This window comes from Colletes latitarsis, chromosome 6 (assembly GCF_051014445.1).
Source record: "Colletes latitarsis isolate SP2378_abdomen chromosome 6, iyColLati1, whole genome shotgun sequence".
NCBI lineage: Eukaryota > Metazoa > Arthropoda > Insecta > Hymenoptera > Colletidae > Colletes > Colletes latitarsis.
The window spans coordinates 18,633,284-18,652,171 of NC_135139.1; the positions used below are offsets into that span (position 1 = coordinate 18,633,284).

Sequence of the window (18,888 nt, forward strand, 5' to 3'; positions counted from 1 at the left end):
AGAGATCAAGCTGCCGTTAGAGAATCCATCGTTCAACCTGCAGACTCTCGAGAAAGCTCGATTCCCGTGTTCGCGGCAGGCAGTCATTTTCGAATATTAAGCTTAGGAAGAAGGAATTTGACGGTCGTCTGAATAGCTCCTCTCCGGTTCGAAGGGGTTGCAAGTGTGAAAGGAGTGTGAAAGACTCTCGTTCCGACTCTTGCATACGGGGTGTCTCAGTAATCTCCACCATCGAGAAAGGGGTGATTTTTTTCTTAACTTTGACAGAACCTTTTTCAATTAAATCTTACATAATTTAAACTAGAAACACTTGCAATCTTTGAATTCTTTTATGTCCTCGAATTCAATTCTCTCAAATGTCTTTTTACGCTTGGAGGAAATCGAAAAAATGTCTCACGATAATTTGTAGAACTGTTGGCATCATGTTAATTTTGTCAAGTATTTCGATTCGTTTCTACGCTCAGCAACCTTTCCTCGGTTTCGCTACGATTGCTAGGACACCCTGTACAGTGAATTCGTCGGTTACCTAGTAGATACGTGCCTTAGACGCGGAGACATTCCGTATTAGGGCAGGGATCCGCGCGAAGGAATCGGTGGCTCGACGAGAACTCGAGGAAATTGATAGAAAGTCTATCCATGCGCACCATCGTTGCAGACATATTTTTAATATGACCCGTTCGATATTTATTCATTAAACGACGAAAAATATTACGAATACTTGTCCGTTTAATATACTGTGATTTTGAAACGTGCAATATTTCTATGGATGCTAACGTTTTCGGAATAAAGAATTCGCCGACGATCCGGTTAGTTTCGATTTTGAATTTCAGTCCGGCGAGATCCGATCGGTCGATCCGTTTCGTCCTACACGCGATGGTCGTTGATTTAGGATTCGATGGTATCTGTGGTTCGATATCCGTCGGAAAATGCACGCGACGAGTTCGGTGTTCTCGAAAAATACGCCTATGGTCGTCAACGGGGCGCGTTCTCCGCCCGCAACCGCTGGAAGAAATAAATCACCGGCGTGCTACAAATTTGGCGCCGCGTATTTTTATTCTGGCAGATCGCGGCGGTACGATTTAGGCGCAGGTTGCCGAATCAACCATCCTTTTCCCGCCCTCCCCACCCCCTTTCTGCCGCGTAATATTTTTGCAATGTCGGCACGCGAGTCGACAGAGACGGGAACAGAGGCAAGGAGGATAGATCAACAGAGGAAGAGAGAGAGAGAGATGAGATAGGATTGCAAACGTGATTACACGACGCGCTTTCTCTCCGCAATTAACAGAGCGAACTGGCCCGGAAGCCACCGGACCGCGTAATGATGATACATTCCACGAGGGTCGTTCCGAGGGTATCTGCGGAAGGGTTCGACGCATCCCGTTGACGGCAGTTCGTTTATATGTCGGCGAACCGATCAATCGAATGATTCTGCAGATTGTGCGGAAACGTTGCTGAATACGCGATACTTTATTTGTTCGCCAGCGAATAGCCCACTCTGCGCTACTTGTTTGCGCGTCAGTCGGTTGGAAACTGTGAGCTTAGTTTACGCCATGCTCGTTTTTGATGCTCGGATTAAAATAGTACCCACTAAGCATTTAATTCGACCGTATTTCAAACGTACGCACCAAATTTACGAACAGTACGAACGATATACAAAGAACGCGCACGGGTTGATGAGTATATATGGGTCATTCCAAACCGACCGCTTTTGATCCAGCTTTTCCTACGTTAATAAATTGCAATGATTATTGTACGTTTCGTTTAGGCGTCTTAGTTATGTTAATCGTTTGCCTCCGGTTTCGCGTTGAAAAAAATGTCACGAATTTAAATAATCGTATCAACCAGCGCTTTGCTCAACGATCAAGGAATTTTTTCACCTTGTCAGATCACAAAGATCAATTTAAAAATTTTTAAATAAAATTCACATTTCACAGAGAGTTCTTTACAGCCACGAGTTAGAGTTAATTCTATCTCATCTGTGGTTTCTTTCGAATTAATATTTAAACATTTCATTTAAAAAACTGTCAAGCGTAGAATTTTCATTTAATATCTTTCCTTCCAGTTTCAGGTATAATCGCATTCGTTTCAAATTTATTCGTACTTTTTATGGCAGATGTTCGGAACATCTGCTATCCGTTATGTCAGCGAAGAGAAAAATTTTCCGTTTTTGCAAAAAATAAGTAATTTAATTTGCTGAATTTGGGTAGATACTACCATTAATAATTTATGAAACTTGTTTTAAAAGATCGCCAAAGTAGCAGCCGCATCGCTTGAACTTTTTGTTTACTTCCCCTGCCTCGTCTCGTGTAGGGTTAAGCTACGAGAGTATTATAACTCATGACATAAACTTTTACTGGCTGTCCTTTACGATATGTCGTTTTCGTGTGCATAGAAAATGCATAACCAATGACGGAGGCTCGCACGTTACGTGCAAAATATCGATACCTACTTCCTTATTGCGGACAGGGTGAATCGTCCAGTCGATTGGCATCGTACGATTATTGGCCAATTTAAGATGGGTCGCACTATCGATCCTACGCTCTTCTATCGACCTTTACTCGCGATCTGGTGATTTTTTATGCTAAAAGAGAACCCTGGGGAGCGTCTCGCGCGTTTGACGTCGGCGATGCCTAGCTTCTCGGCGTTTTTTTCCACGAACTCTTTCCATCCGCTCCCCCACGACCCCTCGCAACAGTGTGCTTCGGTATTCCGGATACGAGGTACGTTATACTGTACCCACGGGAGGTATATCCACCCCAAATGGTTTTGCACTCGTTCCGCTATATTGATTTAAATTATTAATTGCGAACTTTCCCTCGACGAATAGAGTGCACGTTTAATGGCCGCTGTAGAAATGCAAGTACATTCGGCCAAGGGCGGTGATTATTTATGGATCGCGCGATAACGTAGTTGAATTTCTGCACTTCGGTCCCGTTCACTTTGTTCTCGATTTAACGTCGCGATTATTTCCTCCCTTGTTAAACGACGTTCTATCGGCCGTGACATTACACCTTCCCCGCCTCCGTTTCGTTGCCATTTTGTATAACTTCCTGCCGTGAAATGGAATCAGGGTACGCGCACGGAAAGATCAGAGTATCGAGGGAGCTGGCGCGCGATGAAAATGCTTAAAAAGTATCGTTGCTATCTCCGGTTAGAAATATACGAAAATTATTGGCGATCGGATGACGTTGGAGCGATCCTGCTTTCTGTACTTTGAAAGAATAAGTCTCAGGCTAAAAAGGAGTATATTTATTTTCTCGAAAATTTAATTTCATATAAACTTAGTTCTAAAATTTCGTAGACTGTGTATAGTGGCTCGAAATACGAGGAGAAAACAAAGTGCAAGACTGCAAGGGGAAACGGAATTTTTAGGGTCAGACAGATCTTACATGGTGTCTCGTTATCGATGGTACGAGAAAACGAATCGAAAATAAGGAATAACATTTGTTCTTCGTGCTGTTGATTCGCACAGTGTTACACGCATTGCTTCGTTGGAGTTCATAAAAATACGAGAGCTGCGTTTGATCGCAACCTGTTGATTGCTTAATTAAACAACTTTGGTCTCCCACCGAACGCTTAAACTTTTCTGCAACCCTACTTTTTCCTACGCACTCGGTAAGTTGTGCTCGATCATGTAAAACCTTCTCGTTAGCGTCAACAAAGCGGGAAACAATAATTAAGTGTCGTTAAAGATTCCAACAAAACGTGAAATACCCGAGTGTGAAGAGTAATTCTGATACGTCGCATAACAAATCGTCACAACGTTGCTATAATTAATCTGCGTTCCGCGTGTGGATCTTCCGAACGTGCTTACTAAAGCCACGTTGCGTGCTGATGCGACTCGACGTTGAAACAAAGGAAACGTAAAACATGGTTCTCATGATAATGCACACAGAGTGTGGCGCGACTATTGAAACAGAGGCACCATAATTAAGGTAGATGTTGCGTTGCAAACCTCTGATGTCCCCGCATTTTCAAACACTTGAGTGTTCTACGTTTTGGTACGAGCGTGTCTGTCGAATCAACGAGTGGTGGACTGATGACGAGTTGTCTAAAGAATGTTTAAATACGTGACTTGCGAGGTTGAATCTGTCGCTGAGGAACGTTTGAGAACTTGGAAACGTGTTTCTACCGCCTCACAGTGGGGTATTCGCCCCGGAAAGCCGGACATAGGACGATTTTTAAAATTTGAGGTGGTTGAGTATGCGAGAAACATTGTATCAACATTTTTTTTTTTTCATTTGTGCACTCATAAACTGCTGCGCTCGGTCAAAAGTTAAGAGATTTTATGGTACACGTTTCTACCTTAATCATTCTCTGAAACACTGTTCGCTAATTAGCAATTTTTACATGTTCTAAAAGAGCATCGGAAATTTTTGATCATTATAACGCTAATACGTAGACTGCTCTTGTCGCGAGCGTTGGTCCTGCGCGGTTAGCGATCATTTAGAGGGGGTTAACGTACCTTTTTGTCCTCCGTCTTGTTGCCGCGGGAAGAAGTCTTGGAGAAGATGCTGTCCTGGTCACTGGCGCCGCTGGAAACGGCAGGCCCGCGTCCTGTGCCGTCCTGGTTGAGCAGAGGCACCGTGCCGAGTTCCGGTACCGCATAATCGTACGATGTGTCAACTGCACCGTTCGCGTACACCGCTGCGGATGATATAGCAAAGGAGGAACGGGCGCACGTACGGGCAGAGGGGGACGGTGTATTGATTGCGGTCAGGCGAATGCTTTGTTGTTTGGTACACACGTGCATACGTGTACCGTCGGGTACTGTGTACCCGTGGGGAGCGTTTAATGTGTATCGCGCGTATATTTATACGCGGTATGCGTGTGCACGCGTGCGCGTGTAAAACAACACGCGCGGGAGTATGTTCGAACCCGGCATACCTGAGTGATTGATGTTGGTGCCCTTGTTGTTCAGCATCATGTCTTTCATCTCCATAACGACTGTGCTGTAGCTGTAGTACGGGGCATACTTTAAAGCCTGGTACGGTTCTTGATAGTCGTCGAGCTTCACGATGTCCAGAAGACGATTGCCCAGATCACGCGGCAACGTCGGCAGGGAGCCACCGGCGTACCTGAAAACGAAAACCAATGTTCAGCTTCCTGGATCAAACGCTGGGACATTCTTGCAATCTTTTTATTCGCGAGTTATTTTATTTATTCAATAATCAGCTTAGCCAGCTACGCGATAGTCGAGAGGTATTCGCGAATGTTTAGAACGCGTGTTGTTTCAAAGAATGGTAAACCAACGGTCCGTCACGCCGACGTGGATGTTGGTTCGACCTTAAAGAGCCTTTTGTAGCGACGGAAAGTGCATCGTTTTTCGAGAGGGTAGTTTTTACTTGGAAGTTTCGCCGTTCAACTCGAGCGCACGTCAGATATTCGTCAAAGGGCGGTAAAACGTTCCTACGCGCGCTTGAAACGACGCTCGCAACACGTTCCCTTTTAGGACGTTCTCCCGGAACGGTAATATCAGGTTGCTCAAAGCAACACAGAGGTTGAACATCAATGTTGAAACGTGCGGGTCGCGGCCGAGTTACGACGGAACGAAGGATCTCGTCCCGAAGACATTCGTGCCGTACAAACTCGATATATTGTCCGCGGATGTCCGTTATTGGACGTTATTGGACGTCCACTAACGAGCCTGGCGGATGGAAAGTTTATTGGAAGGTGTCTTCCGGTCGTCGTCGAGCATTGCGAATGGTTGTAAAGTTCGAGAACGATATTGCTGAGTTCCGCGTTGTTAACAAGTTTTCGTAATCATGTAATTTTCACGCGATACGAAATTGTAACGTTAATTTTACCGTTAATAATATCCATTCTCGTGCACCGGTGTGCATTGCGTCAATTTCCTGCCGACAGTTCGCAAACATAGTTTCGTCGCGACCTAAGCAGGGTACTAAAATCGGTGAACCTTAACGTTTGCTTAAGGTAGACACGCAATCGGCGCGAGACCGTAGGCCTATCTTGAAAGCCAATATTATTAGTAGTAATATTTACTGTGACAGCGAGAGCCACAAATCCTTTGTGTTCACATCGTTTCGTTTCATCCTTACGAATCAACGCTATCGTTTAATAACAAATATTTAAAGAAATCTCCCGAACAAATGGTCGAGGCTCGGCAAACAATGAATGGTAATAGGTAAAATGTCTCCAAAGATTGCTCTTTCTATTCTGCGATGTTCGAAACATAAACTCCCCTTCGAGGATTAGTGGGAAATAAATAATCACCCCTTAATTTTTTCGCGAGAATAATTGAACGCTCTGCATTTGCATCTTTTGAATTTCCGTGAATTTAGAAGCATGAAAATTTAGGAACTTGTTTTATTCTCTCTGCGTGTACGATTTCGAATCGAGAATTTCACCGATGGTGGAGTCTCACCTTTCGTCATCCTCCAAAGTGTACGCCATCAACGCGGCGCCTTTCTCGACGGTGGCGCAGGTAGATCCAAGATGAGACGGCGCCTTGCCAGTCATGGGACTGGCGAAGCACTTGCGTTGTCTGTGTCTCGAGACAATCAGAAATATCGCCACAGCGAGCAGAAGGATCACGGCGGTTAGCACGCCGATCACGACCGCCATGTACGTCGGGTCGTCGTGCTTCGCCGTCGAGACCGGAAGTTCACCCTCCGCGGCACCGTTTTTCTCCACGAAGACGTCGCTCTGAATGGGTGACTCGGTTGTCGGTGCTTCCTCTGGCGTGAAGTTACCGTGAGCCACATCTGTGTAAAACGACAAGAAGAAAATAGTAACTTGCTCCTTACTGGTACAAACCCAGCAAACTATTATGTATCGTCATTTTTAATTTATACTTATTTTATAATTCACAGCAGGACAGTCGGAAGTTCGCATTTATTCGATTGCATAACTTTGTTCAAGAATCAAATTCAAGTTATAGAGGGTTGAATAATCGAACGATTGTACCGTTGAGTTTATAAAAATAATAACAATTCCGAACTGCGTTATTCGCGGTTCGGAATGCGAGAGATCAGAGTTCGTTTTTATCGTTCGATACGGTCGTGGAAATTGCTCGAAACCGGGTCACCGAAAATGTTGCGACGAACAAACGGGAGCTCGCTTCGACATTTCATTTTCTCGATATTAAAACGTTCTGCCCGAGAGATCGCGAATCACGAATTTATTATTTTTCTTCTTCCTTTTTTTTTTATGGCGTCACACCATGCGTAAGCGCGCTTAAAGACCCTTGTTACGGCGAGCATTTGGGGCAGAATACATTAACGTACGAACCACTGAGTAAACGCGGAATCATTAAGCGGAAAGAAGGTGCTCGTGTGAGCGCATGTAGAGCGCATAATCAGCCTGCATGCGTTTCGATGAAAAAAAGTGCGCAACGTTCCGCGGAATTTTCCATTTGCTTGATTGAAAGACCGCCGAACGAGTGTTGGTTGTCTAATTACAGCGTTCTCCTCGGATCTCCCTAGGGCGTTTCGTCGAGATGGAATTTTTAATAATATCTGGCTGTGCCTCTGAACGAGCGGAACGACGACTTGCTTTCGAAAAAACGAGCCGGGGAAGTGAAAATATACCGACCGTTGTATTCCCCTGTCTTCCCAACGCTCGAAAGGGCGACAAAATCGCGTTTCACGCTGTCACGAACAAATAAACGCGCAGTAACTGGACATTGAACAAATTTTCACCCCCCAGTGACGTACACGCGTTTATTGCAGTCTTGCCTATAACACGAAACGATTAGCGATTACACGTTTTTGTTTTACGTTCTACTTTCTTTAATTCCTCAAACATATATTATAGAATCGAAGTAACCGTGTAAAATATCAAACAGGAATATTTTCAGCAAAAACGGTGAAAGATGGACGCTAGTGAAACTTCTTTCCTTCGCGGTTACCCGTGTATCACGGGAATTTTCTCCCCGGATGTTCATGAATCCTATCACCGCGGTCTGTTTCGTTAAATAAAATCTTCCCAGACATCGGGAGGGACGTAGCCTCGGCCTGGCCGTCCGTCAGGGCAGTAAAAACTGGGGTCGTCGAGCAAAAAGAACGCCCAGGGTAAAAGGAAGATCGTAAGGGTGTACGAGTCTACCCAGGTTTCACCGATGAAGCCTTCCGCAGCCCGATCCACGGACGCGGTGCTCTGTGGATTCCTGGCAGGATTATTCTGGATGAAACAAAGCTGTCGTCGCGTTTGATATCGGCTTTTACATGGCCTTGGCAAGCGTCGTGCTCCCTTCTGTCGCTTCTGACAAACCGTCTGCCGCCCTGTGTATCCCGTATGAAATCTGATATTAAACATTCTTTGCTCTAGACGGGGGTTAACTGTGAAAAGGGGTTTTGTTTCGCGGAGACCACCCGCGTCAGGTGGTGCGGCGCACCTCGCTCCGTCGAGCGGTTCTAGCCACTAGCTCGTTGGCAATTTAACGAAAATGAGTTTCCATGCAAACAGGGGTTGCAGGTGTCGCTGATGAGGACCAAGCCGGTCGAAGAACGTGCTCCTCGTTTCCGTGTCCTCCGGCACGGGAGAAGCGGATTTCCCTGTACCGGGGACCGTGATTTTCTTACAAAGGCGGCTTCTGCGGCGACACCTGTGGCACTCGTCGTTACGGAGCATTTTGTTACTTCTTATTTTCACAGGTTCTTGCTCGGGAATCGACTCCTTCGTACATCCTTTCGCGTAGGGTTACGGTCGCCGTGTTTGTTAGTCACCTGTTCGAGTCGCGTGGCATTTGTACATTTAGCAGTGCTTTACGAGTAATCGTTAAAATCGTAAAATTGATTTAAAAAATTCTTGTTCGGGAAAGCAACATTTTCGCGAATATTAACGAGACGGTTCGCAAGAACAATGTGATAACGAGTATCAAAGAAGATGAAGGCACTCGAAAAACGAATCCCTCTATTTCGCGTATGTACTTGCTGTTGCGAAAGAGACGGGATTTCGAAAGTGCAACGCGCTGCCCGTTGTCGATTGATACTTGGAGAAACGAGTGCAATTTAAATTAAAACGCCCCGTGTTCGCTGTGCTAAACAATGCGTTAAACAATGTTCTCGTTTTTGCGCTACAATTACACCCTTGTCACGGTTACGCGCGTGCAAAGGACTTCGAGTGTCATAATCGGAATTGAGTTTCCAATTAAATTCTTTATACGGCGCGCTCGTTACACTCGCGCGTGCTTGTATGCTGGATTGCGTCTGCTTTGTGCGCTACAATTGATCGAGCGATTTTTTTCTTATGAAGGAGAACGATGTAGAACGTACCTATGACGTCTGTGTTACACATAAGTGAATTTGAATAGAAACTACGGCGTGTTCTTGATTTGCGCGGTTAATTCGTTCCGGAGCTTCCCCTGCAAGTCCAATAATTTTAGATTCTATTATTAAGGGGAATAACATTTCATAAAATTCCTGTTTCTCGCTTCAGGCACTTTGTGTCTAGTCGTGAAAGAAGATAAATAGAAAGAAAAGCGATAACTTAATACGTTATTTACTTCGGTTTCCCAATAATACCAGCAAGTCAGTACAAACTTTCTTAACGTCGAGACGAAACAATATGGCCGCGAGGCAACCGTTCGACTTCTTTGAAGCGACGGAGTTCTCCTTTTGTCGTTCGATTCGATGATACGACACTTTGAGCAGATTTCTAGCGAAATCGTTTTCCTTATTCCGCCCAGATCTTCGAGGTTTAAAATTCTTCGAAACAAATAAGAAAATACATATTTTTCCAAAATTTTAAACTGTAATACGAGCTTATCGAGCGACACGAATTCGTCGCGTTGAAAACGAAAGGGAGCGACTCGAAATAGAATTCGAGCCTGCCGTATATTACCGCGGCTCGTCTAAATATTTTCGAAACTGGCTCCGACGTACCGCGATACCGAGTTTCCCGTTTAATTATAGCGGGTTCCGTAGCCCCCGCGATTATTTCGCCATCAAAACAATAACAGAATCGGTCTCCCGGTTGCTGCATACACTCCGTGCCTCGGTACAGAGTACCAGCGGTAGCCAGATTTACGATCGGATCAGGATGCTGCGCGATTGCGACAAGGGTGAGCCATAACTTACGTAGGTGGATCTTCCGCGTATAAATCATCGCGCGCTGGAGAGATGTGCAACGGGATGCCTTTCTTCGGAGCACGGAATGAAAATAAAATCAATAAAAAGATCTCGACGGAAAGGAGTTCGGTAAGGAGCCTCATTCTTTCGCCCCGCGGTTTCCTCGCGTGGTTTTGTACCCCGTCTTCTATTTCTCTTACCTCCCTCTTTTATTTATCTTTTTCCCTACGGGTTCGTTCCAGCCCCGTTGCGTTCCCTCGCGTCAGCCAACGACGCCGGGACAACGCGACGGTGCACGTGCTGCTGCGTGCATGTGCAGCTGACGCTCGACGTCAAATGCAACTAATGCGCTCCTTGATCTCGCGACGCGTTCTCGCGAAAGAAGAACCGGAGAGGAAAGAAAAGTGCTTTGATTTACCGCTGGAAACGGAAATGGAGCCGCGGAACATCGTTTCTGCCGCGACCTGCTTTTCAGCCGACGGAGGCTTAATCGAACCGCCGGCCATTGTGAATCGGCCACCGTGGGATTGTCTGACGAAAGGATGCTTCCGGTGCTTCGAGCACATCAGACGTCGCCGCCAATCGGTGCCTTAATGCGTCCACCTCGTTTTACTTTTATTTATCGGACGCTATTGTCGATCGTTCCGTGACGAAACTGATTGCGCGCTCTGAAATTAATCGTACGTCCAATTGTTTCTGTATATACATTTTCAGAATGCCTTTGCAATTAGAAGTCGAATGAAACAGTAAACTTTTAATTCTACTTGAAATGTTCAATTTTATTTAATCGATTAATATATGTTTTGGAGGAACATTTCAAGATAAAATATCACATAGAAATCTATCGTTCAACGAGTTAATTTTTGCAAAGTTTTCTCGCGTTGCTACCTATTCTGTAAATGTATTTAATTTTTCGTACGCGTTATTTGTGCTGGAAATTTGTTTTGTTACGTTTGTTTGATACTGCACGTGGATACTTTCCACGACTGTTTTCGCGAAAATTTATGACGCTGCTATTTTTTAACAATTTTATTATATATTTGGTCTGGCAGTTTCTCGACTGCCCGTTGCACGTTACATTTTGAACGCATGTCGCTGCAAGCGATCGTTTTCACGAGTTCATTATTCCTCTGATCATTATAACGCGATACCTCGTAACTCGAATAATATAGTTTTGTCGTGCTTTTAGATTTCACGCAAAAACAATGTAGCTTTGTTTCAATTGACCTTTTCGTTGCTACGAATGCCTATAGATACTCGATAAATTTTCTCTGCAGGTATTTAACAGGCAAATTAATTCTGTCGTATTATGTGACGGACGTTTATGGACGTTCGGTTTGCTGCTAAATATACTGAAACATGTTTGCATTACAACTATTTCTACCAGAAATTAGTCACGGAGTAGCGGTAAAATAACAATGAACTGTTATTTTGTCGTTCGTTCGATCGTTAGCATCAAATGTATCGTTATCATCCGGGAAACAAAGAACTATTAAAGGAAGACATTTCACAAAAAGACATAGAATAGATGTTCGTTAAATAAAATAAAAAGTGTTTAGTTGCCTACCGCGACCCCGCATCTTTTCGACGGGGGAAAGTTTCGGTCGTTAAGCGAGAGAATAGAGTGCGTGGTAGAGTTTGAATTTTAAATAGAATCGTAGATAACTAGATGACTGTGGACTCCATCCTCTGGAATCTAAATTAGTTTCTGATTGTGGATGGTGCAACTTCGACAGTTTACCGTACCGTTTATAACGCGGATCATTGTAGCAGAAGGGTTTACATTTCGCCGGTTAATAACGTAGTTGACGAAGTTCCCAGTTTCCAGACGACGAGCCGGGAAAGATCGCGATTAATTTCGTCACCTGTTTGCAAGGTTTTTCACGCGAACGGTGCAAGTTAATCTCGCGAAGCAGCGATCTCGGTAATGGGATTATTAACGAGATAACTTTAGGTGAATTTTTCCGCGACCTTGCCCCTCCGGTCCTTCTCTTTGTCGATTAATAATCGAGTATCCGGCGTGGAATCTTAGGGTAGACGCCGGAGGCGGTTCCCTAATATCGCGAATGCGAGCACAATGACGCCCGACGCGAGGTAAATGCTCGCGATATATCAGCGGAGGGACACGATATTTTGAATATTTAAGGAACAGAATGGGATGAGCGATCCTCGACGGTGAATCATTTTTACGACAGCCACGGTAACCGGAGAGGCGGAGAAGAAAGAGGCATGCATCCACCTGGCGGGACGATTCACGCCCGGCTTCTCGTATTTCCCTGTCCAATTACGTCTCTCGCGGAGGAGAATAAGAAGGAACAGCGAAATCCCTGCAGGACCTTCGCCAGGAACGAATGGTAGCTGAAAGAATCGGACCGGGTGCATTCATTATTCCTTTTTTTCATTCTCCCGTTCCTCTCTGCGGAGTTGCTTACCGGCGGATGGAACGATTGTCTTCAAAGAGATCGCGAAAAAATAAACGGGCACGACTTGTCGATAAACTTTTTAACGAATCCTTTTTGCTATCAACGGAACGCGCGATTGGAGAAGCTGTCTGAAGGACGGCCAGACTCGATTGCTATGTTTCTGGCCCGACATTTTTATCGGGTCGCTTCGGTCCCTCCTTTTCGCGCGTAGTTTCTCGATAATTGTTACTTTTGTAAATTTAACAATGTTTCCCAAGTATAATCCGTGGATTATCCACGTTTATGCAAACGTAGGTTGATTGGGAACATGGCTTCTTATATTTTTTTTGCAAATTCGGAGCAACACGAAAATTCAAACAATTCTAAAACTTTGGAGATGTATAGGGCATACGTATTAATTTACTTTAAGGGGCAGAAATTATTCCTTAAATATTCGGCTATTTTCGATGTCATTGTTACAATTCACAAACTGCAAAAAGTAGAAGAAATTTTTAAACAGAGTTATTAGAAAGTTTAGTCGAAGATTTAGCATTTATTCGAGCTAATATTTGGACCTTTCCATCTGCTGTATCAATATTAGGGTCAGTAGAGTTACTTTTACCTGACAGTAACACGTACGGAAGTGTTAGACGTCAATTTTAACGAAACTTTACAGGTTTGTGGAACAGCTAAAAATAAAGCACTGGTATTACTTTTAAACGAAGAAACTCAGTTTAAGGAGTGGAACTAAGCTCGAAACTTTTACCCCTATACTATGTTTCCTCGACATCAAACGTTATAAAGAATTTATTTAAAAAACTTTCTCGTGCCTCCGATAGATGCTCAAGATAGCTTTAAAGAGTTACAACTTTGGGGATCGAGATTCCCCGGTTAAAAATATTCCTTTAGTTTTGGCTGTTCTGCGAACTCGCAAATTTTTATTAGCAATAGGATGAAAACGACCCTTTTTCGGTATTACTAAATTTTCACCTTTAGTTGGTGGATTAGAAAACCTGGAGCCAAAGTTTGAATTCAACTCTCGTTTCTCTATTAGCTAGTATGCGACGTTTGAATGAATTTCGCGGAAAGGAATTATGTTCTACGAACATCAGTCACACGGTGGTCACATTTGTAGGGTGTGTCGTCGGACCGAGTCATTTTTCTTCGGTCGCTATTCCCCGGTTTTCATCCCCTACGGTCTGACTCTTCTTTTCTTTCGAAATAAATGAGCGGATCCTGAATCAACGAGCATGAATTTCACGCGGAGCACGCGAACGAGATCCGTATGAAATTATCTGTCCAGAGGGGACCGATTCGGCGGAGGGATCCGAGAAAGGGGTTGCTGGCGGTACTGAAAGGGATGGCGCGGACGAAGTTGTTGAAATAAAGTAGTCCGGCTGACGCGTCATTAGCAACAGCAGCCCATTGCCGCGAAGCTCATGTTTCGTGGCTTACAAAGGCCTCGTCCTTTCAGCCACGGTCTTGCTCGCATTAATCGTAGAATCCTTTCGAATTCGTTTCGTCACGGCCGCGATTCGTTCACCTGCGTGAAAAACAGTTTCGTCGGGGTTCGTTTGGGGGTACGACGCGAAAGGATGAAATGCGATTACCGAGGGTCGTTGCCTAGAATTATTTATTTTACCCGGAAAATCTTAACGATAACTAATCCCTTATTAGTTCCGTCAAAGGCAGGACAATTTAGACCCTACGAAATAAATTATTTCCGTTTTGCGAACGAATTATAGAAGACTTTATCTCCAATTCGGAACCATTTAATTGGATAATAGAAAGATATTTTCCACATAAATTAAGAACTTCGGAATTCGATATTTTCCCCTTTGAACTTCCGCGGAGGAACGCAGCGACTTCAACGTTTTCGGCGAATCTATGAAACGAGACCGCCTACAAAATCGCAAACCAACGCATATCGATTCAGCGATCGCGTATTTCGGATCTGTCCGCGTCTTTTTCCAGTTCCTTGTTCGCTCGACGGGAAAATTGTTTGGCGTGCATTTCCGTTGTACATCCTTTGAAACGGAAAAAAAGCAGTGGTCGACGGAACGTTGACTGGAAAACTTTCGTTGCCGACTTTATGAACCCGTTGTTGGGTTGGAAAATCTTGCTGACAAAAAGCTCATTGTGCTCGAATACCTAGCATAATATTAAGACGTTTTTTTCCATACTCGCATCATCTTCTATTCATAGTTCCGTGCGTTTTAATAAAAAAAAAAAGAAGAGATTACGGTACGAGGTATCGTCGTTTCACACGCGATTCCATGCAGGCTCTGTTGTTGGTAAGGACGTTGTTGTCTCTTTTTCCCTTTTTCGTGCATCAATTCTTCCGCTTCAGAAACGTCTTTGATGCCCATTTAGGAGCGTTCTCCGGTTAAATGATAAAGCTCGGAAGATGAGTTTCGTGACACGATTCTACGAGGAGGGCAGAGTTCTCTGTCCGATTGTTCGGTGACTCGAGCACCGTTGCGTTTAATTCCTCGGTACGGTTAACAAAGAATCTTTCTCCACAGGGCCGTGGTCGGTCGCTGGAAACGAAGAGCACTAGCGCGTTTCGTTTTTGTTGTTCGTGCTTTTCACCCGGCAAAGGTCGTTCAGCCCTTTTTTTACCTCCTCGTCGGGTTTGTACGTCATCTTCGAATTAATTGGATTTCCTTGCCGCGGTTGCGCTCCACGGAGGCGCTCGTCGATTCAATCACTCGCTAAAAGTGAACTAATTCGTCGGAAAACAAAGCCGGAAGCCGTTTTAAGCGAGCAAGAACGATGAAACTGTTACATTTTCGCTTGACTTCTCAAGGCGGATAACTAGGGTGCAGGAAACCTAAGGTCATCTTTGCGATTAGTACTCATTTTTTCTAACCTCGTTGAAATTCACAATTTTGAAACGATGACTTAAACCTCCAATAATTTCACACGGAGTACATCATATTTCAATTTCATCGAAATCCGTGACATCGAGCGCTAGGAGTGATCGATTTGGCGTAGAATGACTCATTAGTATTTCGACGCAACGGGAGTTTAGTCGAGTGTTTGCACTGTGCTATGAAATCAAATGCTTGATTTTATTTTTTTCCCCCCTACTTTCCTGTCGTTCTGATATCGTTCCCATTATAAATCCTCTTTACTTGGGAACGGGCACCGGCGGAAAATCTTCCGTAAATACGGCTAAACTCGACATAAGGAAACGATTTCCATTTGAATCGGACGGAACTTATATTCCAGTCGAGAGGATCGAGGACACTCTGTGCAACGTCGACGTGCTCCGCGATTTTATATCACCGTTGATAAAGCGCTTTCCCGTGTCTAACGTTCACAACGTTATTTCTCTCCCTCTTTCACGCTGTATCCCGCCCACCCCCGTCGAGAATACGGACAAGTTGATTTCTATTGAAACAGAACGTTACCTCGTATCGAGCCAGAAGCTCTCCATTCGCGTGGAAGGAAAATATGGAGCGCCGTCGAAAAAAAAAGAAAAAAAAGAAAGAAAGAGACAGAACGGTAAAACACCCGACGACCAGTCGGTCCCGATTTGCTTCCCACCCTCGCCTACCCCCGCGGCTGCGGGACGAATCCGCTTTTTTTCGTGGACGGTGCACAACTTAATCGAAATCGTCCGACTGACAGATATATAATAAGCCGTTGTCAATTAACGTGTATCAATTTATACACGCGAGCCGGGGGTTTATTTTCCAATGATTGACAGTCGGTAGCCGGCCTATCGGATTGGCGTGCAGGGGTTGGCGAGCCAGTGGATCGTGGCCCGAAAGAGGGTGGCGTTCACCGGTCGCGTCGAATCGGGAACGAAACGACCCGGAATTATAAAAAGAAACGTACCGAGCGTATCAAATATTTAATCACCGTTTCCTATTCCCTTGGTTCACGTCTGTCTTTCAAATCTGTATGTTTCTTGCTTCCCCTGTCCTGTATTAAGTTTGGTTTTACACGGGTCTATTCTAGTCGCCGGGACAGATTATAGCTCTGTTTGAACAGGGACCATCGCTCGAGCGTTACACGTCGATTTCGATGAAGCTCGCCATATATAATGGATGGAGTACCTAAAAATATTACGCGCGTGTCTTTTTTTAGCGACCAGTGATTCGTGCTCGAGGGATGAAATTACCCTTCGAAGTTAGGGGTTGACTGGAGTTAGGAACAAACGATAAATAGAAAAGTTGTGCGGTCTTTCACGAGAAATTACATGGTACGATAGGAACTTCTGCAAACTCATAGATGTATACCTTGGTGTAATTTAAAGAACAGCTCTATTTTGTCTAGGAGAATTTTCTAATGCAAACTTTCCTTAACTGTCTGTTAAAATTTTAATCTTTAACACATTTCACGATGAAAAGGGGGCATTCGAGGTACGACTCGTTAAGAAAAGGGTTTTCTACTTCGGTGTGCCGAAACTTTTAAGCGGTATTGTACGTATGCCTCGTCGGGCTGTATTTCAAACTTGTGAATAGAACGGTTCGACAAAGATTGTGCAGTATATCACACGGAAATCGCACGTTTCGCGTATTCATCCTTTCTTCGGCGGAGCTAGCGCATCCAATATATTCTTGTTGATTGGCAGTAGTTTGAATAGGAATGATTGGTTCCGTTTACTCACCGGAGTCAAAGGTCACCTCGCTGATCATAATCCACCTATCCGAGAAGTGGAGTCTCAGCTTGACGTATTTGCCAACACGATGATGAAGCTTGATGGTAATATTCCTCGATGTCTCGAATATCTTGTCCTCCATGTAAGTGTAGGTGATTGGTTCGCCTGTATAGTACTTCCCGCCGATGCTGAACAGTATATCAACTTGAGAAAACACCTGCAACCCAACATCGAAGGATCCATTTATTGATTAATCCTGCAGTTTGTGAATTAACTATACGTTAAAGGTGGAAACAAATTTCTCTTTTGAAGAACCGAATGAAACTGTGAAATCTTGTATTTAAGAGTCCTGCCAACGAATAAACGTAGTTGCGCGTCCAAGGAAATTATTTTTCTGAATTTTTAGTCTGGCTTTGGAAGAAATACCAAGATCCAGAACCCGTATATCGCGATGAAACGCAGCAAAATAAATATCCATTTTTATTATACTTGCGGCAAGCTTGAGAGATTGATCGCGGTAGCCTTTAAACGCGCCGGAAAACCTAAATAAGCCCGTGTATAGATGAAATAAAACAGACACAGACGAAGTATGACGTTGATGGATAGGGAGTCGAGTCAAAACCAGCTCTCGCCAAAGAAGATTTAGGAACAAAGTAAAATACGATCCTCCCACGCAAGGTGGGGACGAAAGTCGTATGACTTTTGAGGATGTTATAAAACTTTAATGCGTCTCTGAAGTTCGATAGGGTATATGATCTGATCATAAATCAGAAATATTATCCAAGGTCCCAAAAGGCTTTACTTAGCCAGAGTGTGTTGAGGTTTCGTCCATATAATCTCGTCTCAGGTTGTGCGTTTTACGAGCCACCCAGCCTCCATTTGTCTGTACAGGGTGAGGCAACAACGTTATCACCACAAAAATCTCTGTTTCCTGCTTTTTTTTACGCGAGCAAATATTTTAGAGGGTAGATCACCTTTTCGAGGTTACACTTTTAGATTTCAATTTTCGTTCGCGATTAAGAGATTTTACTACTCAGTCTTACATCAAAAAATTTAATAATAAAACGATAATTAAACGGGAATATCGTTTCGTGACAGAGTTATCGAGACACCCTGTGTAGATGCTTCTGCCAATAGTTGACAGGTGTCGACATTTCGCATGAAATTAGGACGTTAATCCCTTGCGGTCGGACCCCTTGCGGTGCGATAGATATCCAATTAGTTTATTGTCGGTATCGCTCGAAACGTTCAGTTGCTGGATGTGTCATTTTATTCGAATCGTATCGTTAGTAAAACTGTTATATTAATATCGATTTTATCGGATACTTTATTGCAAAAATGTTCGTTCCTCCGATTTTACTGTAAAGGCGTACTTTGATTAACTTTCATAACGAAGATTGCAACAATTTCGACAGAAATTACTAGTCGTACTAAATCAGACGTTTCAGTCTTCGAAGAACATATCAAGCGAAGTAGCAAAATCTATTATCCCGTAGTCGAGAAGACACAAAACCTTTCAAAGTTCGATAAATGGCTAACCGCAGAGATCCCTTTTGCAGATCTAATACCCGACACGCTTCCACGGGCTATCAAATTATCCGACGAAAGAAAACTTCCCTTCGACGGCTGCGGTTCGAGTCGAAAGTCGATAACGTCATTGTCGCAAACCGCGGGGCAACATCTGGAGCGGATACGCCGCCGTCGGAATCGGCTCCCGAAGATTTCGTTATCGTAACTCGCGTCATGTAAATCCAATTACAAAAGATTCGTTTCAGAACCGATGGGAGTCGGAAACGATATCCCGGTGACGGGAGAGGCGTTTATCCGATGGCATCGGTTATCG

At 44.1% G+C, this 18,888-nt stretch overlaps 1 protein-coding gene across 3 annotated transcripts in view; it reads right to left on the minus strand.

The window, feature by feature from the left end:
- The window catches only part of LOC143342399 (discoidin domain-containing receptor 2), a 192,359-nt gene that overhangs the window by 24,394 nt on the left and 149,077 nt on the right, over positions 1-18,888 (minus strand). For 2 of the 3 annotated variants that reach the window (XM_076766225.1, XM_076766226.1), the window contains exons 8-11: positions 17,055-17,262; positions 6,386-6,725; positions 4,888-5,078; positions 4,466-4,647 (exon numbers count right to left, since the gene is read on the minus strand). In XM_076766225.1, coding sequence (XP_076622340.1) covers positions 4,466-4,647; positions 4,888-5,078; positions 6,386-6,725; positions 17,055-17,262 — 921 coding nt within the window. The remainder of the gene's footprint in view (positions 1-4,465; positions 4,648-4,887; positions 5,079-6,385; positions 6,726-17,054; positions 17,263-18,888) is intronic. The other variant, XM_076766227.1, reaches the window with a different exon arrangement.